The 26,608-nt window shown below is 43.5% G+C and overlaps 1 protein-coding gene across 1 annotated transcript in view; it reads right to left on the bottom strand.

The window, feature by feature from the left end:
• The window catches only part of LOC114211909 (cilia- and flagella-associated protein 337-like), a 119,330-nt gene that overhangs the window by 34,287 nt on the left and 58,435 nt on the right, over positions 1-26,608 (bottom strand). The window contains 5 exon segments of the mRNA XM_088021975.1: positions 7,075-7,180; positions 8,489-8,732; positions 16,679-16,748; positions 19,665-19,782; positions 21,805-21,870. Of these exon segments, the coding sequence (XP_087878101.1) occupies positions 7,075-7,180; positions 8,489-8,732; positions 16,679-16,748; positions 19,665-19,782; positions 21,805-21,870 (604 nt within the window).

Below are 26,608 nucleotides of genomic sequence, written 5' to 3'. Positions count from 1 at the left end.
ACTGACCAAAATTTAAATACTGCCCCACTCCCCCCCTCACCAAAAGGGAAATGTTAAAAGGGCTTCCTTCACCTCTGCATTTGTAAAGGAAGGAGAAAGCGGGGCCCTTTTTCCTGAGCCCCTCTGCCATGCTGAAGCTGCCCAAGGAGAGGAGATAGCTGTGGCCAAGCTACGCTGGAGCTGAGCTTCACCCCCCACCACAGGGAGTGGCCAGCGACTTCTCCACTCCGGACCGTCTATCACAGTGGAGGTTTGATACCGTGGGTCTGATGTGTGCACAGAGCTACTTCTATCCCCTAGATATGTTCCCATTTCTTCATACAGTTCCTCAAAATCCACCATGGGGGAGATATTTGGAGGGTTCAGGGAACAAACCTCAGTGTGGCTATTGGTTAAGAACATGGAGGTCCAGAACCCCCCTGTGTGGGTTGGAATCCCAGCTCTACCACCTAATGGCTCTGTGGCCTTGGCCAAATTACCATACTCCCTTTCCCTCAGTTTCATCTGTAAAATAAGGAGACTAATAATAATGCCTTTCTTATAGGATTTAAAATCTTAGAGATTTTTGGGGCACGTGGGTGGCTCAGTCATTAAGCATCTGCCTCCGGCTCCGGTCATGATCCCAGGGTCCTGGGATTGAGCCCCACATCGGGCTCCCTGCTCGGCCAGAAGCCTGCTTCTCCCTCTCCCACTCCCCTCGCTTGTGTTCCTGCTCTCACTCTTTCTCTCTCTCTCTCTCTCTCTCTCTCTCTCTCTTAAATAAATAAATAAAACTTTTAAAAATAAATAAATAAAAATAAAAATAAAAATAAATAAAATCTTAGAGATTTTTAAAATTAATACAAAATAGTGTTTAGCGTCGCAGCTAAGCCATAGTGTAATGGTATATGATTAGAATGATAATATTATTGTTAATCATTTATTAGGATTATTATGTAAGCCATGCCACAGCTCTTGTATTATTTTAAGGTACTGTGATCTGATGAGAGCTGCAAGGGATGGCCACATCCCTGGGGAAGAGCAGATGGGCCAAGTGTAAAACTGGGAAGATCGAATAATCACGAAGACAGCTGTCGTTTAGTAAGCTGACATGCGCCAGGCATTGTGTTAGATGCTTTCCATGCATTATTTCATTTACTCTGTTATGGGTTGAATTGTGTACCCACCCCTGCTCGCCCAATTTGTATGTTGAATAACCCCCAGTATTTCAGAGTGTGCCCTTCTTTGGAAATAGGGTTGTTGCAAGTGCAATTAGTTAAGAAGAGGTCAAGCTGGAGTAGGGTAGATCCCCAGACAATATGACTGGTGTCCTTGTAAGAAGGGGAAATTCAGAGACAGACACAGAGAGAGGGAGAAGACCATGCGAAGATGAAGGCAGGTGTCAAGGTGATGTTTCTATAAGCCAAAAAATGCCAAAGGCTGCCAGCAAACCACCAGAAGCTAGGACTGAGGCATGGAACAGACTCTCCTTCAGCTTCAGAAGGAACCAACCTTGCTGACTCCTTGATTTTAGACTTCCAGCCTCTAGAACCGTGAGACATCAATTTTCATTCTTTAAGTCACCCCGTTTGAGGCATTTTGTTACAAACAAATACGATCTTAAACCAAGGTTGGGAGGTAGGCATAATCCATTGAGTTCCGGCGGGCTTCCATGACTCTCCCCTTACAGATGCAGGGAGCAGCTAAAGAGTCCTTCTCAGGCTTATCTCCCTCCAGAGCTGCACTAGAAAATCTGACTAAACTGGGTGGGATGTACTTGGATGGGGCTTCTTTCCCCTCCTCCACATCTCCTGGAAGCAAAACAGTGATCAGGAAATTTGAAGCCTTTACCCATAAGCCAGACTCGTATTTGTTTTATTTATACTGTTTATTTTCCTGAGTTCTCCCCAGTAGGTAGCAAAGTCATTTTGAAAGTTCTAGTGTGCTTTTCCATCTGTGACTTTAGGTCATGGTGTAAAAGGCAGGAAGCAATACACTCTGGGAGGTCAGTATGGGGGTGACAGCAGTGATCAGAGTAAAATAATCCCATGGAAAGGTGACCCCAAGGACTACTTATTTAAGGGGCATCTCCCACTCCTTTCTGGAGTATTGAATTGTTTGAAAATGCTCATTTTCCTGGATAGAAAGGTAACACACACAGTTTTTTATCAGTCACTTATACCACAAGGGGAATCCATTCATCTGGTAATTTCTTCTTAATTTATGCGATAATGTTACTGAAAGAGAGGAAGGGTTTTGTTTGTTAGTTTGTTTGTTTTTAAAGAGAGGAAGTTTTGATGAGGAGGAAGATGAGGTAATTCCGGAGGTTGGAGAGTGATCTTAGTTGGGGTGCTATCAAGGGACCTTTACGAGGTCTGGGAAAGGGACAAGTAGGAAGCAACTCTTCCTACTATTGTTGAGGTTGAATCAGCAAGTTGGCGTTAAATCACCAAAGTAAAAGTAGCTACAACAAATTATCATCACTGACTTAATCTCTGGTCTGTCCAGCACCCTCCTGTCTTCTGTTAGAATTGCCTCTCTGATTGCAAGCAGTAGACAGGACAGCAAAATCTGGTCAATCTGTGTCTTCCCTTAGATTTTTCTGGCTGGAGTTGACAGTGAAGCTGGAGTTGGGTTGTGAGTTCAGACTGGGCATCAGTGGTCCCAGCCATTTGGAAGGAGATAGCCTTTCTGCACTAGGAGTCAATATCAGTGTGCACCAAGGAAGTGTAGGCAGAGAGCATGGGAAAAACAGTGCCATCTTTGAACCCAGCTGTCCATGAGGCCATCTGTCTGTTGATCTGGTTTCAATAACCAATAAATTCTCCCTCTTTAGCTTAAACTACTTGAGTTATATTTTTGTCTCTTTGGCTCAAAAGAGTCTTACCTAGTAAAACTACTCTGTGATGAGCACAGTTCATACATTACCTTTTATGAGCACAACTAATCTACAAGGTGGGTCTTTCTTCCGTTTTACAGAAGAGTGATCAATGTTCAAGAGAATTAAGTCACTGAATTCAGAAGGATTGAATACTTCTCCCTAAGTCATCTAGTTTCTGGTAGTTTCAGAGTTTAAACTCAAGTCTGTATTTCTCCAAAATGCTGTACCCCAACCCCCAAATGCACACTCTTCTGTCCACAGTGTAAAGGTGTTGCTGGGGAGTGGCCACCAAACTAAGGCATTTCCTGGTTTCCCTTCACCCAGAGTTATGAATTCAGTTGGTGGAGTGAGAGAAAGTAATGGTCATTTATGGCTGGGATTTTTAAGAAGAAGACATCCCATTGTCCTGGGATGACGAAGACTCTGAGAACCTAGGGACCTTGCATGAAGACAGCGTGGTTCTTGAATGGGAGAAAAAAAATGCCCCTCCCCAGGAGCACCAGCCTTGGGTATGACAGCAAATAGAACTAAATTTCTATTGTCTCAACTCATGGAAGATATAGGGTTTATTTGTTACAGTGGCAAGCCGTACCTTAACTAATACACCATGCTATATTCCTTCAGGAAATAACTTTCTTTCTATGCTAATTTCTGTTGACACAAAACAGCCCTCTTTGTAGTGTGCAATATTAAACTCACAGAAAATAACAAGTGAAAACAGAAAACCGAACCTGTCACTTTATTCTCCTTTAGGGTAATGCCAGAAACTAGCAGACTCCTGAAACGTTTCATGTGTCCCCATGATTTAGAAAAGTGAAATATTTGGGCTGAAAAATCAATTCAAAGAACGAAGACTATCTGATCAGGCATGCTAGAAATTTAGCTGTTTGGTTCCTGGATGATTACTTTTTATTTGATAGGAATAATATATTCTGAAATAAATTACACACCATATTTCCAAGATAGGATTTCAATATATTTTAAACACATTTTGGGAAGTGATTCAATATGCCTGAATCATCACAGGCAAGATGCTAATCTTGTAATCATGATTTTAGATTGGAAGAAAATGGAGAGGCACTAGGAAAAGAAAATAGGATAGGAGACGTGTCCTCACATACAGAATTATGATTATCTGATGGTGCCAGGTTTTGAGGGAAAAAAAAGCTCATTAAAAATATGAAGTCTCCAACTTTGTGGCTTTGGAGGATACCTTAGGATAGATTCGATTTTCAAAATAAATCAAATACTGAAGTCCATGAATCTTCTCATTTTAATCAAATTTGCTTGGAGGACTGAATTGAGTTTGGGTCCTGACTGCATCACTGACTGTGATCTCAACACCTAATTTTGTGTAAAATGTCCTCATGGTTGCCATGACATGAACTCTGAGCTCACTCTACAGGAGCCATGTCCGACCCCACACACAGTGAGAGCGCAGTCTTTGAGGCTTTTCTCCCCATTGCTCACTATTGCTCTCTTTTCCATCTCATCCCCTCCATGGTTTAAAATTCCATCTAAATGCTAATGACTTCCAAATTTATATCTCCAGCCCTGACATCTCCCCTCAACTCAGGATGACTCTACCCAACACATCCAGAACTGAGCTCCTGGTCTTATGCTCCTCTTCCCCACCATCTGCCCTGTCTCAGTGGGCTCTGGCCCAAAGCCTTGGCATCATCTCCCTTGACTTCTCTATCTCTCCCCTCCCCCTCCTTTACAAAATAACAGTTTTATTGAGATATAATTCACATCCCACAAAATTCACATTTTTAAAGTGTACAATTCAGTGGGTTTTAGCATATTCACAGAGTTGTGCAACCATCACCGCTGTCTAACTTCAAAACATTTTCATTATTTCAGAAAGAACCCCCATACCCATTAGTGGCCACTCCCTATCCCACCTTACTGCAACCCCCCAACAACGACTAAACTAGTTTCTCTCTCTGTGGATTTGCCTATTCTGGACATTTCATATAAATGGAATCCTCCAATACATGGCCTTTTGTGACTGGCTTTCATGTAACATAAGCTTTTTCAACACGTATTACTGCTTCATTTCTTTTTGTTGCTGCCTAGTATTTCATTGTATGGATATACCACATTTTGTTTATCCATTTATTTGTTCATGGACACTTGAGTTATTTCTACTTTTTGGCTGTTATGAATAACGTTGTTCTGAATATTCATATGTAAGAGTTTATGTGAACGTAAGTTTCCAATTTTCTTGGGTTTAAATCTGGAAGCAGAATTGGTGGGTCATATGGTAACTCCATGGTAAGCACTTAAAGAACCGCCAAAATATTTCCCAAAGTGGCTGCACTATTTTAAATTCCCCCTAGCAAGGTATGGAGAGCTTCAATTTCTCCACATCCTTGCTAATGCTTCTTATCATCTATCTTCTGATTTTAGCCATCCTAATGGGTATGAAGTAGTAACTCATGGTGGTTTTGTTTTGCATTTACATAATGACGAATGATGTGGAAGATCTTGTCCTGTGTTTATTGGCCATTTGAATATTTTCTTTGAGGAAATTTCTATTTAAGTCCTTTGCCCAGGATAATTGTGTTTTATTGTTGAGCATACAGATTGTTTTGTATTGTAGACGCAAGTCCTTTATCAGATGTGTGATTGGCAACATTTTCTCCCATCCTGTAGGTGGTCTGACCACTTTCTTAATGGTGTCTTCTGAGGCACAAGGTTTTAATTTTGATGACATCCAACTCATTTATTTTCTCCTTTTGTCTCTTGTGGTTTTGATGTCGTATCTAAGAAATCATTCCCTAGTCCAAGGTCATGAAGATTTACTCCTATGTTTTCTCCAGAGAATTTTGAAATTGGAGCTCTTTTTACATTTAGGTCTATTGCCTTTGAGTTAACTTTCGTATATGTGTGAAGTAAGGGATTGAAGTCCTTGATGGAGGTGTAGGCAGGTTTGCTTTCTGCTGAGGCTTTTCTCCTTGGCTTGCAGATGACCCCCTTCCTGCCATGTCTTCACATGGTTGCCCCTCCATCTAAATGTGCTGATTTCCTCTTATTATAAGGATACCAATCATATTGGATTAGGGCCCACCAATATGACCTCATTTAACCTTAATTAATTCTTTTTTTTAAAGATTTTATTGATTTGACAGAGAGAGACACAGCGAGAGAGGGAACACAGCAAGGGGAGTGGGAGAGGGATAAGCAGGCTTCCCGCGGAGCAGGGAGCCCGATGTGAGGCTTGATCCCAGGACCCTGGGATCATGACCTGAGCCGAAGGCAGATGCTTAACGACTGAGCCGCCCAGGTGCCCCTAATTAATTCTTTATAGGCCCTGTCTCCAGATACAGCCACATTGTAAGCTACTGGTGGTTCAGACTTCAACATATGAATTTTGAAGGGACATGATTCAGCCCATAGCATCTATAAATCATTTATTATGTGTGTAGTCAGTAAGCTGGTTTATGTATCTATGCAAAGAAATGATACTGATCTGCCTGAGGCTTCAGCATTCCTTTGATTCAGACTTCTCTAAACTCCCACCCTCCGGCCCCATGATAGTTGAGAAAGAAAGATGGATGAAATCATGAAAACTTTTCATATTCACTGGAAAAGCACACGAAATGATGGATAAAGCAAATCAATAAAATTTCTAATTTTTTTTTGGTATAAAAATAGTGCAATACAAAGGTCACAGGGCAGCTGAATTTTAGAATTGGGTAGGACCCTACGTATAAAAGAGGTGTGAAGGCAAACAAAATGAAGGTGATGTTACCACGACCTCTACCAGGGCCAGAAGTGTTTAAATTCTAAGCCTTACAGACAACATTTCAGAAAGGGCCCACATGCCCTATGTGTATTGCAAAATAAGCACTAGTAGCAAGGGACAGTTACCTCCCCCATGTCCCCATTCCATCCCTTGCTCCCCCTCTTCATCCTCCAACACACATTCTCCCAGGGGAATCAGGACAGCATGCAAACAGGGGCTGAGATGCTTCAAGGTTTACTCATCCCAATGAAACACCAGGTATAGAAAATTCTCTAAGACACTACCCTTCAGTTGACCCCTTACCTTCTTTTTCCAAAGCAAACCCTCAAATGTAACTACCATTTGAGTATCTGCTAATGCAGAGACCTCTAGAGCTGCAAAGAGGGGAAAGAAAACACCAAACAAACACATTCTCTATCCGAAACTGTTGGGCAATGCATCCAAAATGTGAAAGGGCAAAGACCTTAATAGTGTTGTCGGTGGACATGGAAAATATTTTGTTATCCTCAGCAGATACATGGATGTAGATCATGGGAGCTGTGTGGCTTTTCAGCATACCTGTTGGTTTTCTAGAATGGAAAAAGAACAGATGAACACCAAGCAGTTTTAAGTGCTATTTCTAAATAAAAAATGCAAGACTAAACTTGGCCCGGATCTGGCAGTTCTATTCAGCCGGAGGAGGGTTATGTCTCCTTCTGAAATCACACAAGTATATATCTTGTGTGATAAAAGGACTGAAGCAAATAATACCCAGTTATAGCAGCACAACTCAGTGTGAGATGAAGCTCTGGGCTTTGTTTCTCCAACTGCTGACAATATCACTATAAAAGGAATAAACGAGGAAGAGCACAGGGTGGTGTGGGAATAGATTCTATGGCAGGTTGTTGCTTTATGCAGTTCAGAGTTAACAGTATTCAGATCTGGGGGGAATGTTTTTTTAATATAAGTTTATTTTAAGGAGTTCTGAGGGGTCACAATGCCCTCAGGGTCACAGGGCTGCCTGTGTAGGGAGAGGGTGGGGAGGTGGGGAGAAGGGAGGCAGGGCTGAGGTTGAAGGGGAGAGCCCAGTGTCATTTTATAACCACGTCACTGGAAGGTAAGCGAACTGTTCTCCATCATCAGACAAATGGGAGTCTAAGGTAATAGAAGTGGGTAGAAAATCATTTTTCTTTCTTTTTAGGCATCCGACGTTGTATTGAGAGCTATACGTGGATGACCTCATTTGTGATCTTTCTTATTACCAGAAGGGTAGGTACTCCTGTGAGCACCATTATCAAGGTGGACACTGGCGGCAACCCTTGCACAGGATCACTGGGCTAGAAGGTGACAGGGGCAGCATCCGATCCCACGTGCCCCCCGGGGTTCCTGGCACTGCCTCCGCAGCTGTCTGCTCCCGCTGAGGGGCCTGGGTCCCCTTGCAGGTCCTCCACTGTTGCCTAGTACAGAGACTCAGCGAGGAAGCTGGGCGCACCCTAGGTGACTTGCTCTTGTCCCCAAGTCCCCACTATCAGTGCACAGAAGACTACTCCCCATTTTCCACTCTCCTGCTGTCTTCAACACTGACCAACGGAAATGGCATAGGCTTTTAGAAGCAGCCCAAATTAGCCAATTCTGGCCTTACGTCCAAAAAGCTATTTACCTCCTCTAAGCTTCAGTTCCTTCATTGGTAAATGGGGCCAATGACTTGCTTATTAACCCCAAATAAAGAGTCTTTTGTGGCCACCAACAGAAGTTTCCCAGGCTGTGTGTACAGGAGATCGATTTTGGACAGGGCTTCTTAAATTAGCCTAAAAGGGAATTAGCGATCCCCTGTGTTGCTCTCATTATACTTTACTAGATCAGTGGCACTTTTGGTTGGAGAGAGAAAGAAACCTCACCCAGGCAGGTAAGGATTCCAGACTCGAATGATTCGATCCATTCCCCCTGTCAGCGGCAAGTTCTTTCTCTTACAGAATGAAAATGCCTTGACTCCTTTGCAGGTGCGAAAAACAGTTTGATCACATTCCGCCCGCCTTTGGGGCAAACTAAGGAATGCTTGTTCTCTTCTTGCCTCGACATCTTTTCTAACAGCCCTTGTCTCTTTCATCTTTTGCTTGACATTTGTTGTTCCCATAGTGCACCCTAAAAATATTCACAGGAAAACAAAACACAGCTTCTTAATATGATCAGTCAATTTTCTGACAAGTTGCTGATTTTTTAAAGGGCCTGGTTTTGCTTTCAGCGAGGACTACTTTTTTCTTTCTCTTTCACCCCCTGGTGTTACACCATGGATAGTCCGTAGGATGAAAACGGTTTCGGTAAGAACAGCAAGACTCATTTCCCCTCCTTCTCTAGAAAGAGGCAGAAAGGTGATCTGGGGAAAGGAGGAAAAGTGAAGAAGGCCAACTCATTCTGAGGAACCTGGCTTCTAATAAATCTTTACTGAGCATCAGGAACTCTGCCAGGGTCTCGCTGTACACGATTTTGTTTGAATCTCCCAGAAACTCAGTGAGGCAAGCACATTTACCTCCATGGGACAGGTAAGAAAATATGCACTACGGGGGTTAAAAAACTTGTCATTAACAAGGCAAAGAAGTCATGTCTCAAACCCTAAATGAGGGCTCATTGAATTGACCTATCAGTTTCATCCACTGACTACTAACCAGCCAACTTTCTGCTACAATTATTTTGACATATATTTTTAGCCAAATGACTTTTTGGCTTATGAACCTACTGAACAGTAAAATCAAAACAGTAGCAGCATACTGAAGCAATCAAAGCTCTTCCTGTAGGTGTCAGACATAGTCTCACCAGATGATCATGAAGGAAATCCCCATCTAGCTTACCCTGACCTCCGACCTCAGCTGTGTCCAAGGTGGCTGAAGGGCCTCAGATGAAGAAGATGGAAGAATATTTCATCTTCCAGCCTCCCCCTGCCCCCACGCCCAAATAAGAATTCTCTTTCATGGTGTGTGATGTCAGCGATTACTTGAGGGATGATTGGTTTTGTCTGGATGTCGTGGGTGTTATCACAAGTTACTAATTCAACTGTTTTCCAGGAGCAAGGAGAAAAGTTTGCTATTCGGGAAAGTTGGACCAAAGCCAGTGCATGCTTCAATTCATCTCAGGGGGTGGTGCTTCTTCAATCCAGCAGACTCTCCTGAAGTAGGACTCTGATGCAGATCTGCTGAGTTTCAGGAGAAGTGGGAAGTGTCTATTTTCATTGGAAACTGTCAGAATTTTAAAGTTTGGTGCACAGTTTCAAAACAGGATCCTGTTTTAGATCTCTCTGTGGCTGTTTGGCCCACCGCTGCCTCTGAAGATCTCTGGTTTGGGAGCGTGTTGTTGTGGGGGAGGACAGGAAGGTGTCTGGGAAGGGAAAGGGGGCCATCATCTTTCTACTTCTTCCGAACGTTTTTTCCTCAGAGTCACCTGACTGTTCTCCAGTCCATGAGTTCCATTTCCTAATGACTGGGTATGTGATTTCCACCTTATTTTGGGCTACAGTCTGAGTGCTGGGACAGTTTACTGATGGTGAGTTGACTTGACAACCCGCTGTCCACAGTTTCTCCCGGCAGTGGTGAAGGACTGGCTTGGGTAGGGCAGCTAGCTGGTCTCTCTGGCCGTGTCCTTCCCTTCCTCCTTTGGTATGCAGCAGGAAGGTAAACAGCCTTGAACTCGGAGCTCTTTCATCTGCTAGACAGAGGGGAGGGGAGGGTAAGCACTGAGTGCAGATAATTACTTAATACGGTGGAGTGAACCTGTGTATCTGGGTGAGCACTTGAAGTATCAAAGCAATGCAGCAAACCCTCCTCAAACACCAGTTTGACACCTTCACCCTTCTTGTTAGGAGCAAAGATCGGAACCTTCTAAGCAGGTGTGTCACTTTAATTTTTTTTTTTTTTAATTAGAGGGAGAACAGCCAGTTGATTTGCATGTATCTCTAGCAGTTCTCTTCCAACAGAGCCAGACAGAGATACATGTTTAAATGGTTGTCATGGAAACCAGAGAGCATGGTTCTCCCCCAAGGTCTGAAGGAAGGATGATGAAAAGTTTAAAGCAATCACCATGGAAACCTAGAGCAGATTCAAGGCAGGTTCTGATCCCCAGCACACTAACTAGCAGAGATTCTGTGGCTGCTAGCACCAGAGCTGACCCAGAAGCCACGTCCACAGTTCTGGGCTCCAAGAATCCCATGGGGTTGGCAGCGAGGTGGGTGTGTTTCCTCAAAGCTCAGACTTTGACTCTTCCTCTTTTGGGGTGGATCTTGGAGCCTGTCCTGCCCATCCTTCCTTTTATCTTATTCCTCCCTTCCATCAGTTTCCTCAGTGTGGCAGGAACCCACAGATCTGCTGTGACAAATGGAGCCCTGCCCAGGTCTACAGAGGGAAGACATTCAAGGCCCAGCCTTGGTTTCTCCATGGCCTCAACCAAGATGTATCTCCCTTTGATGTTCATTAATAACCAAAACGAAGTCAGAGATTCCAGTCTTCCATCACCTTGAGTCAACGACTGTGATTGAAAGCACGTCCTACAGAGGGCTCTGTATAAATCCCATTTAGGAGGGGCCCCTGGGTGGCTCAGTTGGTTAAGCGACTGCCTTCGGCTCAGGTCATGATCCTGGAGTCCCGGGATCGAGTCCCGCATCGGGCTCCCTGCTCAGCGGGGAGTCTGCTTCTCCCTCTGCCCCTCTTCCCTCTCATGCTCTCTGTCTCTCATTCTCTCTCTCTCAAATAAATAAATAAAATCTTTAAAAAAAATCCCATTTAGGGGTGGGGAGCTGGTGCTATAGCACCCTGTGGACGAGTGTGTGTGTGTGTGTGTGAATACATGGATACCTGACGAAAGCAGTGATGTGATTGTAGGACACTGTGGGGTCATGCTTGGGGGCCAGTAGATAGATAGATGCTATCTATTGATAGCACAGGAGGAAAATACTTGTCACCACAGAATTCTACTTTTCCTGGAAGGCAATGCTTCAGAAGACCGCTTGGGGAGAGAGAGGTATATGGTGTGAATTCTAACCACAGGTCAGTCCATTCAATAAATATTTATTGAGCACCTGTTATGTACCAGGCACTCTTCCTAGCACTTGAGACACAACAGTGAACAAAACAGAAACCTCTACCTTTGTGGGGCTCACCTTCTGTTGGGCGAGGGCAGACCATAAACGACAAACAAGAGATCAGTTATATAGTCTATGAGAAGGTGATTGGATTTATGGATTTAGAGAAGAATAGAACAAGGTAAGGAAGGTTAGGAACGCCAGGATCAGGGGCTGGGCTCTTCCAGGATATGTATAATGAAGTGGGCAAGGAGGGCCTCACCGAGAAGTGAAGCCTGAGCAAAGACTTCAAGGAGATGAGGGAGTGAACGATGTAGACATTTGCAGGGAAAACCTCCCAGGCAGAGGGAGGATCTGGTGGAATGATCTTAAATATATTCCAGGAGATTGGTGTGAGTGGGATGGAGTGCCTGAGGGAGAGAAGTAGGAAACCAGGCCAGAAATATAAGGGCTGGGTTGACACACAGGGCCCTGGAGGACTTTGGCTTTTACTGTGAAGGAGATGGGGGCCAGATGGAGGATTTGGATGGGTCTGACTTCTAATTTTCCAGCATTTTTGGCGGCTGTGTGGAAAAGAGACCATAGGCAAGGGATGGAAGCAGGGAGAATCACAAGGCTCTTGCGGTAATCCAGGGGAGAGAAGAGAGTGACTCCCACTAGATGGTATGGGGGTGGGGGTAGGGCAAAATGGCCAGATTCTAGATGCATCATGAAGGCAAAGCCAGCAGGTTGGACATGGGCTGTGGAAGAGAGAGTCAAGGTGACTAGTAGGTTTTGGCCAGAGCAACTGGAAGGATGGACTTAGAACCAACCAAGCTGGGGAGGATGGCGTGAGGGAGAAGATGTGGATCCAGGTTTGGATTAAATTTTGATGCCTATGAGACATCCAAATGGAGAGGTCTTGTAGAGAGAGACTCATGGCGGTTGGAGATGCCAGACTGAAATTTGGGGGCAGAGCTGGGCTAGACACCTGAGTTTGGGAATGGACGGCAATGGTGCTGGAGGGGTTCACCGAGGGGCTGATGGAAGAGAAGAAGAGCAAGGACAGAACTCTGGGGCTCCAGCAGCAAGTCACGGAGACACGCAGGAACAAAGACCAGCTTTCAGTGGGTCGCAGACAGACTGCGAGGTGAGGCGTTGGAAAGAACAACGGCAGGCAGCTCTTTCCAAAGGTCTGGCGGCAAAGGCTCTCAGAGGCCCACTAGTCTCATGTTAGCACCATGCCTGAGAAACTACAGAGATGCTAACTGGGCTGGGGAAAGTGCTGACTCTTCCCATGATAGACTTGTCTAGATCTCTGGAGACCATTAATAGCGGCTCAGAGTACGAGCAGCTTTAGTGGCCCTTGCTTTCTGGAATGTGAGAAGGAAGAAGGGATGGACAGGAGACTCCTGGCAAAATTAAGGATCAGGGAGTATGAGTTGGACGGATCCTTAGAGCTCATATCCAGCATTTTTATTGAACTAGAAAGGAAATGGAGGCCTGAAGCCACAGCTGTTAGCTGCAGAGCCGGTTCTAGAACTCAAGAGATCCTCATTCTGGGTTCATTGCTTCTGTTCTGCACAAACACTGAATTTTGAGCTGCTTCAGTTTCTGAAGGCTGAATTTTAGTTTCTTAGGATTCATATCCATGATCATTTCAGAAAACCACAATTTCCCAATTCCAAGAACGTCTAATGAAAATTCCCAAGAAATTTCTTAGCCATTGCATATCTCTTTCTAACTCTTTGGTGACTTAAATGTCAGTGAATCAGAAATGTATAAAGGAAGATTTCCTTGAAAGACAACGTGAGCTCGAAGGCTGTGAATCAGAGGTGGAAGGGGCCTCGGGGAAGCAAGATGGTATTTGATGGGAGGCTGAGATCTGAGGCATGACTCATGACTGATTTTCCATGATGTTCAATGGCAATTGGGACAAGATTCTAAAGGAAAGGAGGGGGGAAAAAAAGAAAGAAAGAAAAAGAAACTCCTAGGATTTCAGCCTTTCCAAATCTCAGAAATGCTCAGGCACAGCTAGATGGAAAGGCATCATGAAAGAAATGGCTGTCGTCATTATGTGGGTGGTTGACTTCTGAGTCGTTTAAAAAAGTGTTAACTTTTTTATTCATTACAAATGCCCTGCTTGGCGAGTTCTAAGCAGGCCCTGAAAATCCAGGGGGTGAAGCTGCAGGAAGGGAAAGAAGAGGTGAGGGCCATTTAGAAAGGCCAAGAGAAAAAGGTGAAGATCATTCCAGCAAAGGAAATACCTTGCAAATGAAATGAAATGCCCCAAGTCATGCCTCTCCTCTCAGTGATGAACACACACCTCCTGCCTCCCAGCCTTCCCCTTCTCTTTGCAGCAAGTCTGGCTGGGCAGCAGACATGAGTGTCTGTGTCTGGGCTCTTCGCGGGTTCCTTTCTCAGGCTGCTGCTGCCGCCGAGCCAACATACACTAGGAGCCCATCCAGAGAGCACAAAGATGTTTGAAGGTGGCTTTCATCGGCCACAACTTTCTCAGTACGCCGGGGTGAACGAGAACATGTCTTTTCTCTGCAATCAGAGGTTTATTCTGCTCCAGGGTCAGAATCTTCCTTTTGAAACCAGGCTGTCCTAAAACAAGTTCCAGGAGCAGAGGGATAAGACTTTCCCAGCCCAACTCTAGGGGATGGCAGGTGGACTCCCGGCCTTGGGGTCAGAAAAACTGGACTTGAGTCCCAATTCCACCTCTTCTAGCTAAGTGACCCAATGGGCAAACTTTAGCTTATGTGTCCTCACTGGTAAAATGGAGTTATGTCCACAATTCATACCTCACCCAGCTATCATGAATATCAAATAAGAAATTTAATGCTGGTGAGTGGTTCTTGCCCTTGCCCACAAATTAAAGTCACTGTGAAGTGTCCAAAAAATACAGATGCCTGGGCCATACCTCCTCAAACCGGTGGTTTTAAATGTTTAGAATCACTGGGCGGGGGGGGGGGGGGGCTTTTAAAAGTCCTGATGCTCAGGTTTTATTCCAGACCAAATAGATCAGAATATCTGAGGATAAGACCCAGGCAACCAGCTTTTATAAAGTCCCCAGATGATCCAATAGGCAGCCAAGACTGAGAGCCACTAATGAATGTGAAAGTTCTTTATAAATTCGTAAGTGCTAAACACATGGAAGGAATCACCGTCAGTATCAACTTGAAAATTAAGTATGGTGATGGTGATGCTGAATACTTGGATGGGGCTTTCTAGCATACTCTTAAGGGCTTCACAGGTAAATATGAAGTTTAAAAAAGTAAATGTGAGGAATTGAGAAGATCTTCAAAGGGCAAATTATTAGAAAAAATTATAAAAATATTACTGTAATATAAAAAAGAGGGAAATATTTATGTTATCATGATTAAAGGGTGCTTCTCAGACTGGACATGTACACAAGTCACCCTCAGTTCTTTTTCAAGTGCAGACTGATTCCATTGTTCCAAGGAGAGCCTGGGACTCTGCAATTCTAGTGAACACCCAGGGGACACCATTGCTGTGGGTCCAAGGATGACAAGCACGGGCCTTGAAGACACAGGACCTGGATTCCAGTCCTTGGTCTTCCATTTCTGAGTTGTGTGACTCAGTGCAGTGTCACTCTTCACTTTTTTGTCATTAGTAAACCTCCGCCTCCCATCCCCACTTCCAGAAAGCGTACCTCCTCATACACCATGTGGTTGAATGGGCACTACCAGGTTCTTATTGTCCCTGCCTTTCCTATGTCAGTCGGCTTGCAATTAGTTGTCCAACAGATGGGCCAAACTGGTCAGGTGGGAACCTTCCCAGGGTCAGCCGGAAGGGGGACCAAGAGTGGCAGCCAGTCTCTCTTGGTGGCAAAGTGACATGTGAGATGGGCTCTTCACCCTCTGAGGGAAATGCTGTGCAGAGGAGAGAGGGAGAGACAGAGTCAGAGTAGCGTCTGAGTCCCTGCTTCCAGGACTTTCTAACACTGGGTTGTGCCTCTGCCCTTCTCATGTTATATGAGCCATCCAAAAAATTCTCCTTTTGCTTGCCCACTTGAATGACATTTCTTTCAATACCGCAAAAAATAAAAGCCCTGAACAATACCCCAGGACAAGTTAATGAATGACTCTGTGCTTCACTTACTCAAGTGTAAGATGGAGCTAATAGTGGGACTTAAACCATAAGGTTGTTAATGAAGATTAAATAAAATAATACATGGAAGGAGCTTAGTACAGTATCTGATACTTAGTGTTCAGGACCAGAGATTGCAACAACTTTTGACCATGAGCTGTTATCCAGGGAATGATCCATTATAAAGGGATTGGATTCCTGGTTCAAACCTAGACCAGTCCTTCACCCAGTACCAGGATGTCTGTCCTCCATCTGGTCCAGACAAAATGATTCCCATGAGAATAACACAGACTTGTTCTGCCATATTCCCTACTTCATGGACCTACGATCAGCTTGGCCTAGCCTATGTCCGGACTAGCTGAGCATTTGAGGATGTAAAAGTGAGGGATGGATTGGGATCTGGGTTCTCCCTTGGCCTTTCTCTGAATGCACTTGGTCAAAGTCCAGCTTCCAGAAAATGCAAAGGTCTTCAGGTTCTGGGTCTTCCTGTTGCCAACACTAAAAACTGTTATTTCCAGCATGCCTTTTGAATTTGTAGAAATTCCCCAATCCCACTTCACACAAATGCCCCAAGACCACTGTCCTGTGTTGATATTACTGTATATTTAATATCTTGTAACACATTAGGGGTGCTCAAAGGGTGTAGCCTGAGGTTGCCTGAAGTGGATTTTGCTCTTATTTCAAATCAACAAATATTGATCGAGCTCTCAGTATGTGTGAAGCCCTGTGATAGGACTGCCCTCCCTCATTCTGCCTCTCCAGCAGCCTAGTGTGAGGCTTATAAAGCAAACTGAACAGTGGAGGATGTCACATTTTGAGCTGCAGAGTGTGGGATGCCTGTTGCAATGCAGAAATTATAAAGGTGGGAGACATCCAAGGATCTGGCATACAGAGAACATTACAAATGTAAGGGGAGTGTAAGCAGTACCTATCACTAGAGCAGTGGGCTCATGGTTGGAGCTCGAAATGACGGCTTTGATAGAATCGTAGTAGTTCAGCTAGAAAAGACGGAGAAAATGCTAATTAATATGAAGATCACACACCAGGTCAAGAAAGTGTTTGTAACAATATCTAAAGCATTCTCTTGACACCCATTTTGAGAAGGAGAAAGGAACCACTTGCTCACAGGATAGGCACGTTTTAAAAACCCCACTTTTGCAAGTGGGCAGACGTGCGTAGGTGGCCTGGCGGAGTGCGAGTGTGTGGGGGTTCTCTCTCCTTGACGCTTGCTCTAGGCTAACACCAGAACAACAATTCCTGGGTATCCTGTCTGGCAGTCTGTGCTGAAGTTTCCACTATGCATTTTAGATATTTCTGAGAAAATCGGAATGCTGCCTGCATAGCTGCAGGGGGTTCACAGAGAAAACGGCTTCTCCTTCACTATAAATCACATTTAAATTGGAATGATATGCTGAGCATCATACTGGGAAGGGTAAAAGACTCTCTTCCCCTGTCTTTGAAAATCGAGAGCCAGGGGGCATGTGGGTGGCTCACACGGTCAAGCGTGTGTTTTCAGTTCAGTTCATGATCCCAGGGTCCTGGGATCCAGACCCACATCAGGCTCGCTGCTCAGCGGGGAGCCTGCTTCTCCCTCTCCCTCTGCCCCTCCCCCCCACCCCCAGCTCCTTCTCTTGCCCTCTCTCTCTCTCAAATAAATAAAATCTTAAAAAAAAAAAAAAATAATGGAGAGCCAGGCTCTGAAGGAGCTGTGCCGGGATTAGGGAACCAGGGCTTTCAGGCAGGCGCCAGGGCTGGTCTCAGGTTCAAGGAACAGGAGTCGGTGGGATTTGCGAAGTTTTCCCTGCTCTTAGGACACCTCCTCCCTGGAGGAAGTCCTTTTTAAGAATATAAACATGTAAAATGGATAAAGCCATAGAAATGTTGGAAGAGCACCATGTTAGCTACAAGGGATGATTGGTTTCTCTTTTAGACCTTGCAGGCACTATGCTAGGCTCAGAGGGGCATGCACAGAAGATAACCCTTGGTTCTAACCCCCACAGTGGGCAGACACCAGAAAGCCAAAGACACAGGAAGACGGAGGGTAAGTCTGGGGGGTGAAGAGAGGGTTTCTGGAGCTTGGGACCTGACCCAGCACAATAGGATTCCGTGTCCTGAGCAACCAACAGAGCTCAGAACTGTCGATGTCTTTTCTCTGTTGGAACAGGCTCCCTCAAGAGGCTCAGGTGGCCCACCTCTGGGTGGGGAGATCATGAACACGTCTGCCCACTCCCCCAGGTGGTGGGAGAATTCTCCTATCGTACAGCCCCTCTCTGTTAGCTCCCTTTCTATGCAGCCAGTGCCAAGGCCTGGCTTTGTTTTCCCCCACCCCACCCCACCTCTCCGTGTGTGGTCATCCCTCGGATGGCACTGACTCTGGAGTTTGGTATTGTTCCTTCCACCTTCCCAGGCAAGGGGGGCTGGCAGTTCAGCGGGACAAAATGTCCACACGCTAAGCATGGCTCCATTTTGTGAAGTAAAAGAAGCCAGGCACAAAAGACCACATAGTGTATGGTTTTATGTACATGACATGGCCAGAAAAGGCAAATCAACAGAGACAGAAAGTAGATTAATGGTTGCCTGGCAGTGGGGGTAGAAAAGGGATTAACTGTACATGGTTAACGGAGGTCTTATTGGGGTGATGGAAATGTTCTGAAACTGCATCATGGTGATAATTGCATAACTCAGTAAACTTATCAACAATCATTAATTGTACACTTAAAATGGGTAAATTTATGATACGTAGATAGCTCAAAAAAGTTGAAGAAAAAAAGGATCTTGTGCTAATCACCTTCAAGAAACATATAGGTATTACATATGGCAATTTTACATGTGGTTGTTTAGTTGGATTGTTTCCTTTTTGTATTCTTAATTAATTCACATTTCCTTCCTACTCCAGAGTTGCTATTTTATTTTCTTCTCTTTGTGTTTGAAAATTTGTCGGTGTTAATCTTTCAGACAAATGCTGTTTTCTTGGCCCAATTTTTCTTCCTCTTGAATCTCCCTTTTCACTTAGCAAATAAATTTGGTTGTTTTTCTAGTTTTCCTTTCACCCGATAATATTTTCTAACTTTCTTTTCTTGCCTTAAGCCTGCTGTGTTTAGGAATAGACAAGAGGTATTGGCAGGAGTCTCTCCTCCCCTAACTGGTGCTCTATCAGCCCTGAAAACTCCTTCTTCTCTTTCTAATCCTCTGGACAGTGTGTCCACTCTGTATATGGTTTCTGCGCTGCCTTAATGTAAAGAACAATGTCTTGCTTATTTATGTGTTTAAGAAACACTAATTTAGCTTCTCAAAGCCAGGAGAAATCTCAGGGAAAGGACTGTCATGTCCAAAGTCATATTATTGGTCCTAAACACTTGGGCCATTTGAGTTGGCTTCCCCCCACAAAAGAGGAAGGAAAACACACCTATGGCCTTCAGACCCAAAAGATGGCTGAATGGAAACCCCAAAAACAGGCATGCCAGGAAGTTCGAACTGAACAATTTCATTAGCTTCTAGAAACCAGATGTTTATTTCTTTGTACTATTCTGGGTATTTCATGCAACATTTATTTTTATTTGTTTTCAGCTAAATTAATAAAGTTATCTCAAGAACAGTGCTCACTCATTAAAAAATTTATATGTTTATTTGATTGTTTGGCTGTTACACCTGGAGAGAGACATCAGGCTGGCAAATTCCAATTTACTTTTACTTAAACATTTCTTTCTTTTCCTTTCCCTTTCCCTTTCTGCCTTCTACTTCCCTCCCTCTCTTACTTCTTCCCTCCCATCCTTCCCTCCCTCCCTTCCCTCCCTCCCTCCCTCTCTCCCTTCCCTCCTTCCCTCCTTTCTTCCTTCCTTCCTCCCTTCCTTCCTTCCTTCCTTCCTTCCTTCCTTCCTTCCTTCCTTCCTTCCTTCCTTCCTTCTTCCTTTTACCTGAGTAATCCAGTCTCCATGCACTTTCCAGAGGATATAGTTTACATTTGGAGAGGTCACAGCATTATTAATGCTAATGTTTGGCATGTTCTCAACTTGGGGCAGCTTCTTCCAAGTTCTAAGGAGAAAGATATAAAAATCTCAAATGGGTAGGAATGAATGTCCCTCCCACATCCTGCTTATTCTAACCAGGAGCCCTTTCTCAGATTATCCTTCTGGTAAGGAATTCCCTCCCATCCTCTGAGGCCTCTCCAATTCCCCCGCGGGAACCTTGCTGACCATTACGCTAGACCATTTGACCACTCCCTTTTCTGGACTCCAGGATACGCCTGTATGTGTGCCGCTCTTGTTATCTCACCTACGCGTGTACAACCAGAAGGCTTTCAGAGCCGCACAGGGCCCGGCAGAGAATAAGGACTCAACCAGTATTGACTGGTTGAGGACTCTGAGTATCCTTGTGTGTCCCAGTAGAAGTTTGAGCAGTTTTTTTAGAAAAGGATAGGGTTTTTGAAGTCAGTCCCACAAGGGAGTGGACCTTGCTTATAGGTATCACGCATGAAGAAAAATGGGAAGAACTTGGAAATGGCATCAGTGGCCTCCCATGTTATAAAAGCTCTTTAATTATTAATTCACATGAATGTTCTAGGAGGCAGATTGTCCTTCTACAGCTGAAGCAGGAACAAAGCATTTGGAACCAAACAGAGGAATGATTCACTGTGGAGGACCCATGTCTGCCCAACAGGTATTCTCCTACTTCTTCCCTGCCAACAAAACCAAGGCACAGATCCCTTGATTTCAGGAGTCTCCTGTGACTCAGTTCTGGCCAATTGGATAAGGTAAAATCAGCAAGGGGCTCTGGGAAAATATTTTGCTTCTTCAGAAAATATGAAAATAATGTGAGGCAGTGTCTCTCTCTCTCTCTCTCTCTCTTATTTTTCTTTCTCATTTTTCCTCTTCCCTGGCTAGCATTCTTTCGGATTTTTAAACACAGTCCATATGTGAGATGATGTCTAGAGCTATGGCAGCCATTGAGAGACTATGGGGCATAGGTTGAAGGACAAGAAGCCAACATGCTAAAGATGGTGAAGTGACATAATAGAGATCGAAGGCTCTTCACGACACCACTGATAAGCTAAACCAATGCAGCAACCACCCATATCCTGACATTTTTGTTAATGAAAGAAAGACAAATTCCTTTATCCTTAGCTAGTCATTTGTTCCTGTTATTTAAAAATAGCAAACATTTAACTTTTTACTATGTGTTAAGCACTGTTCCAAGCACCTTATACATATTAACCCATTTACTCCTCAGCATAAACCTATGAGATAGGCACTACTATTGTCCCGTTTTTAAAGACGAGGAATATGAGGCACGGAAAGAGTAGATAACTTGCCAAAATTCGCAAGTAGAAGACTTGGGATTCAAACCCAAGCAGCCTGGATGCAGCTTAAAGCATTCTTAGTGGATCGACTAACTGTACACAATAGTCTACAAGTGATGCTCAGGTTTTTCAACAAGTCACAGAGTTATGGACTGTTTTAAAGCTTCAAGGGATCCTTTGAGATGACCTTGAAAATATTTGAGTTAGATATAACCCGGATTGGTGATCTCCATATCGCTGAAGCCTGTAAGTAAGCCATTTTTATACATACCACCAGCAAGCATAGACGTGCAGTAGCTTCCCCAAAAACAGTCTCCATATTGGATTTTTTTCCCCATAGTAATTGTGTTTTTTCCATTTTATTCGTTACATCATAATAAAGTTCTCTTACTCTGCACTTTTTATTTTTTAATTTTTTTAATTGATCTTACTCTGTACTTTTTAATTGCTAGCATAGCAGTTTTTTCATTTAAATAGTTCATTGCTTTTGATTACTTTCAAGTAGCACATTTGTATGTTTCGATCCACTCAAAAGTTATTCTTTGAGATTCTTCTGTGAGTAGTGGTTCTATCAGACTGATAAGAGACCCTCTAAATTGGCAGTCACTCAGCATTGCCTCTCAGTTTGGTTGTAACCCTTGCTGTACTGTCTCACGTCATAGAGGGGTGAGGGAGAGTCTACGTGAGGACTCACCTTCTCTCCAAATTTCCTGTCAGGTTACCTCACCTCGTGCACATGCTTTCCCATCCATCCTTACCTGATGAAGCTCTTTACTGCTGTGTTTTCTTGAACTTTCCCCCAAGACCCCTCATCCCCTACCCACCTAAGCCAAAGAGTACAGAAAATACAGTTTGAGTAGATATCAGTTCCCAAATTCAGAACTCAGGACCCATTATTTGTCTTGTTTCTACTCTCAGATTATGGCACCTCAGAAACCAAAGCTGGCTATTTGACAACCCCCATTTTACCTGTGGAGTTGTCCTTTTAAAATTTATTTTGTGTTCTAGGTTGGCTTGGCTTCCATAACAATACCCCCAATGAATCTGATCTCACTGGTTAAATGGAACATATTTTTTTCAAAGCAATTTTCAAGAAGCAGTTTAAAATGTCTGGTATTGCTACTTTATGAAGTGTCTATTCTCTAACAATAGAGCAAATAACAAGTATGTCTCCTCAGCCTGCACCTTCCTTTGTGGTACTTTAAGAATCCCTCAAATCACTTTTTCTGTCAATTAATCTCTTGTTTAAATTTCTCTCACATAAAAACTTTTCTGACCTTCTTCCATTAACCTCTCCTTCATACCATTCATCATCTGTGTTACTTTTCTCTGGATACATTTAATTTCTTGGAAGGAATTTTCATGACAGAAATGGGGCAGAAGAGAAAAACTGGCCAAGTTTACACACTTGGCGAGATTAAGGAGATGGTGATGGTTCTCAGTACTCAAAGGTAACCGATTGGAACCTGCATTCATATTTCAAGAGATAAACTCTAGAAAAAAAACCCTTTAAATTCTGCTGGGAAACATGGGTTCAGTCTCGTGCTGAATTAACTGGTGGGGACAGTCTCTAAAATAAGGAATAAGGACTTGATTTTAACTTATATTTCATTCTGATAATAGTTTCTGTGTGGTCCATCAATATTTTTTTTAATTCAGACAAGATTCATAATCTGTTTTTTTAATCTCCACTGGGCATAAAGTAGATAGATTTCCTGGGATACTTTTTTTTTTAAGATTTTATTTATTTATTTAACTGACAGAGAGAGAGCGACAGCGAGAGAGGGAACACAAGCAGGGGGAGTGGGAGAGGGAGAAGCAGGCTTCCCGCGGAGCAGGGAGCCTGATGTGGGGCTCGATCCCAGGACCCTGGGATCATGACCTGAGCCGAAGGCAGTCACTTAACCAACTGAGCCACCCAGGCGCCCCAGATTTCCTGGGATACTTATGACAAAAGCTGTTCTTGTTTGAAGGTGCCTACAGGAGAGAATTAAATAATCTTTCCTGTATCAATTTTTCATCCACTCTGAAGAACTGTTCTCCACAGCGCTGGCTTGATGAGTTCGAATATGTTTGTCATCAGGAGTCAGTTGTTCACCTTGAACTTTATCTTTCAGCTTTAAAAAAAAAAAAAAAAACCACTATCCAAGCACCAGCATGAATCTCCAAGGAAGCAGAGATTGGAGGAACTGGAACCTCAAGTCCCCAGCCGCCCCATCCAGGACCCTTTAAGAAGCAGTGTGGGGCTCTCCACGTTGACCCATGAGAACCCTTCCCACACTCTCACGCTGTAGAAGGCCAATATCCCCTAGGACTCTGGTTTTCTGGTTCCCAGCAGGTACACTGAGAAGTTGTTTCACCCTGTGTGCGCTTGTGTGTGTGTGTGTGTGTGTGTGTGTGTGTGTGTGTGTGTGTGTGTTGGGGGAGACGTCTCTTCCATTACAGGGCAAAGCTCCAGCAGATTCATTCTTTCTCACCCAAATGCAACTGAAGAATACTGTGAATTGTCCTGCTGTGACTCGAGAGAACCAAATATTCCTGGAATTGTTATTACCAGTACTCTTTCTTTTCCATTCTTCCCCCAAAGGTGTCCTTGGATTATATCTTTTGAGCAAATGAGTAAACACCTTAGTCAAAACGAAATGAATAGTATTAGGTGAATCCCACCCCATGGGGAGGTTTTAGTGACATGCCCTAGGCCTCGGCTCTCATTGTGCCCTGTTCCACAGTCTCCTCTAGGACCTGGATGAATACACTGAAGTACTGTTTCATTTATTGACTACACAAAGCTGAGAGAAAGAGAGAACCTACTGGATGTCAATGTCAGCATTTAAAATTGTTTTAACCAAATAGATTAAGGATGTAAAAAATCAATAAGATGAAATTTAGCAAGAAGGAAAGCTCTGGATTTAGGTTCAAAGCATCAATTTATAAGAAAAGGATGAGGAATACATGGCTTGAATGTGGAAGGTAATGTGCCGGCAGGTAAAGCCTTGGTGAGCCATATGGTGCCTTGTGGTGTCCAGTCCTGAGTACTCCAGACAGGGAAATCATATTTTGTTTTTCTTTTCCTTTTAAAAAATTATTACTTCTATCTAAGCTATATGTACTTTCTTAAAAAGTAAAATAGTTCTGCAAATTTGAGAAGCTTGACCCCTCTCCTCATTTCCATCCCCGAGAGTCTCCACATTAATTTTGATGATTATTTGGTATCTATTCCTTCTAGATGATCATTTGGTATCCATTCCATGTCTTTAAATTCCATGCCTACATTGCTTCTTTTGGTTTCTCAGACTGGGATATTATCTTTTGACTCTCTACTTTCACTTGCTTAGATTTCTGAGTACTGAGTGTTTTTTACCCACCATCTCAATCTCCTCTCAAGACATCCAGCTCCACAAAACATTCATTTCATTGGTTTCATCTTCTGACTTGCTCTGACTGCCCCAACCTGGATCCACAACTGTCATCTCAGGCCCCCTTTTTCCTGTCACCCTGGGGACACCATTTCCTCCTCTTCTTCTTTTTTTTTTTAAAGATTTTATTTATTCATGACAGACAGAGAGAGAGAGAGAGAGAAGCAGAGGGAGAAGCAGACTCCCAAGGAGCAGGGAGCCCGATGCAGGACCCGATCCCGGGACCCCGGGATCATGACCTGAGCCGAAGGCAAACGCCCAACCATCTGAGCCACCTAGGCGCCCTGCTCCTCTTCTTGTTTGTTATCTCCTGTTTGATGTATCCCGGTTCTTCCTCTTTTCAGTTTTCTCCCCCACTTCATTTTTTTTCTTGTTTCTATTTTTTTTTATTTTATTTTATTATGTTATGTTAATCACCATACATTACATCATTGGTTTTTGATGTAGTGACAATCCTCCAGAACTTTTCTGAAAAGTATACATTCATGGGAAGTATATTTTGAAACTTTGCATCTTGGAAAATGACTTTGTTCTATTCCCACATTTCAGTAATAGTTTATCTGGGTGTAGAATTCAACACTGGAGATAATTTTCCTTTGAATTTTTTAAAAGATTTTATTTTTAAGTAATCTTTACCTCCAAGATGGGACTTGAACTCACAACCTCAAGATCAAGAGTCACAAGCTCTACCGACTGAGCCAGCCCGGTGACCCCTTCAGAGTTTTGAAGAGATTGCTCCATTGCCTTCTGGCTTCCAGTACTGCTGTGGTAAAACTCAAACCCATTGTCAGTATTAATCCTATGCATAGCAAACTGACTTTTTCCTCCTCTCCACACTTCTAGGATCTTCTCTTTGCTTTTAATGTTTTGGGAAGTGTTCTCAAACTGTTTACTTGATTATTTTCTCCCCTTTCTTTTCTCTTCTTTGTGTGCCCAGTACTTGGATATTGTACTTCCTGGACTGATCCTACGGTTTTCTTATCTTGTCTCTTTTATTTCACATTTTTTTGTCTTTTTGTTCTGTTTTGGGAGAATATTATCTTCTAACCATTTTGTTGAGTTAAAAAATGTTTATCACAATTTTAAATTCCAAGAACTTTTATTCCCCAAATTTTCCTCTGTAATGGCACCTTCTTGTTTAATGGATTTTATCCTGTCTCTCCAAAGGTAAGAATGACATTGGATTGCTCTTTCCTGCCTAAAAGGAGAAAGTATGGGGTCAGTGATCTAGCCGGTAGTGTTGCCAATTCTGGGGCCCATGGAGGGGGGCATGGGGTTCTTCCTTGCTAAATGGTTTTTTGGCTCTCAGCTTTTCCCACGGCTGACCTAAAGATTTAGTTTTGGGGGGTCTCCTATGTAACTTACCATGTGTTTATCTGCTTTCCAAATTCCACATTTTGCTGCTGCTGTTTCCATTCACCCTATCCTTGTGGGGTTGTGCCTTCAGAGGGGAAAAAAATCCTGTGTTGTTCAGCCGAATTTTGTTTAGCTGGGAATGAAAGTGTTCAACCTATCCTGTTTTGCGGAAGGGTGGAAAGTCTATTTGGAGTCATGAAGGGTTTGCCTTCTAATATTTAGAAATAATCCACATTTTGGGGGGGCTGCCTTGAGATAGAAGCTCCCTTTTTCTGGAGGGGCCAACCCAATTTGGAATGTCTACCTCTCAGGAATGTGGTAGAGAGGCTTTTAGTTCCACTGACTTGGTCACAAATTAAATATGGTGCCTACCTGAGACCTCACTCAGAATCCTTCACATTTATTATTTAAACCTCTGACTACATTACAGTTACTCCCGGCTTGGAATAATGTTCAAATGTTCAAATCTGAGAAAATGTATTATTGTTTCGTTTCATTTTCCATACAGCCTACAATGTACTTTTGTGGAGGGATGGCCTTGGTGAAGAAGTGACACTTGGAGGGAGAGTCTGTCCTCCAGAGATTACAGAGGATGAGAAATACGTCTCTAGCCACCGTCAGGGAATTGTTTCCTCTGCCTTCCTGAAGCAGTAAGTAGAGAAGGAATCCGCTTCCAGTATGACCCTTACAATCAACATGATACAGTGTTTCTCAAGATAAGAAGACCCTGAAGCCCTAACTGGGCAATGACAACACTAGAAAAACAGATGAACTAAGAGATGCTTATGTG

This window comes from Eumetopias jubatus, unplaced genomic scaffold (genome assembly GCF_037043125.1).
Source record: "Eumetopias jubatus isolate StellerSeaLion01/CBP00866 unplaced genomic scaffold, mEumJub1_p1.0 scaffold_3, whole genome shotgun sequence".
Lineage (NCBI taxonomy): Eukaryota > Metazoa > Chordata > Mammalia > Carnivora > Otariidae > Eumetopias > Eumetopias jubatus.
The sequence above is the reverse complement of the archived record's forward strand: the minus strand, read 5'-3'. Positions and strand labels throughout refer to the sequence as shown.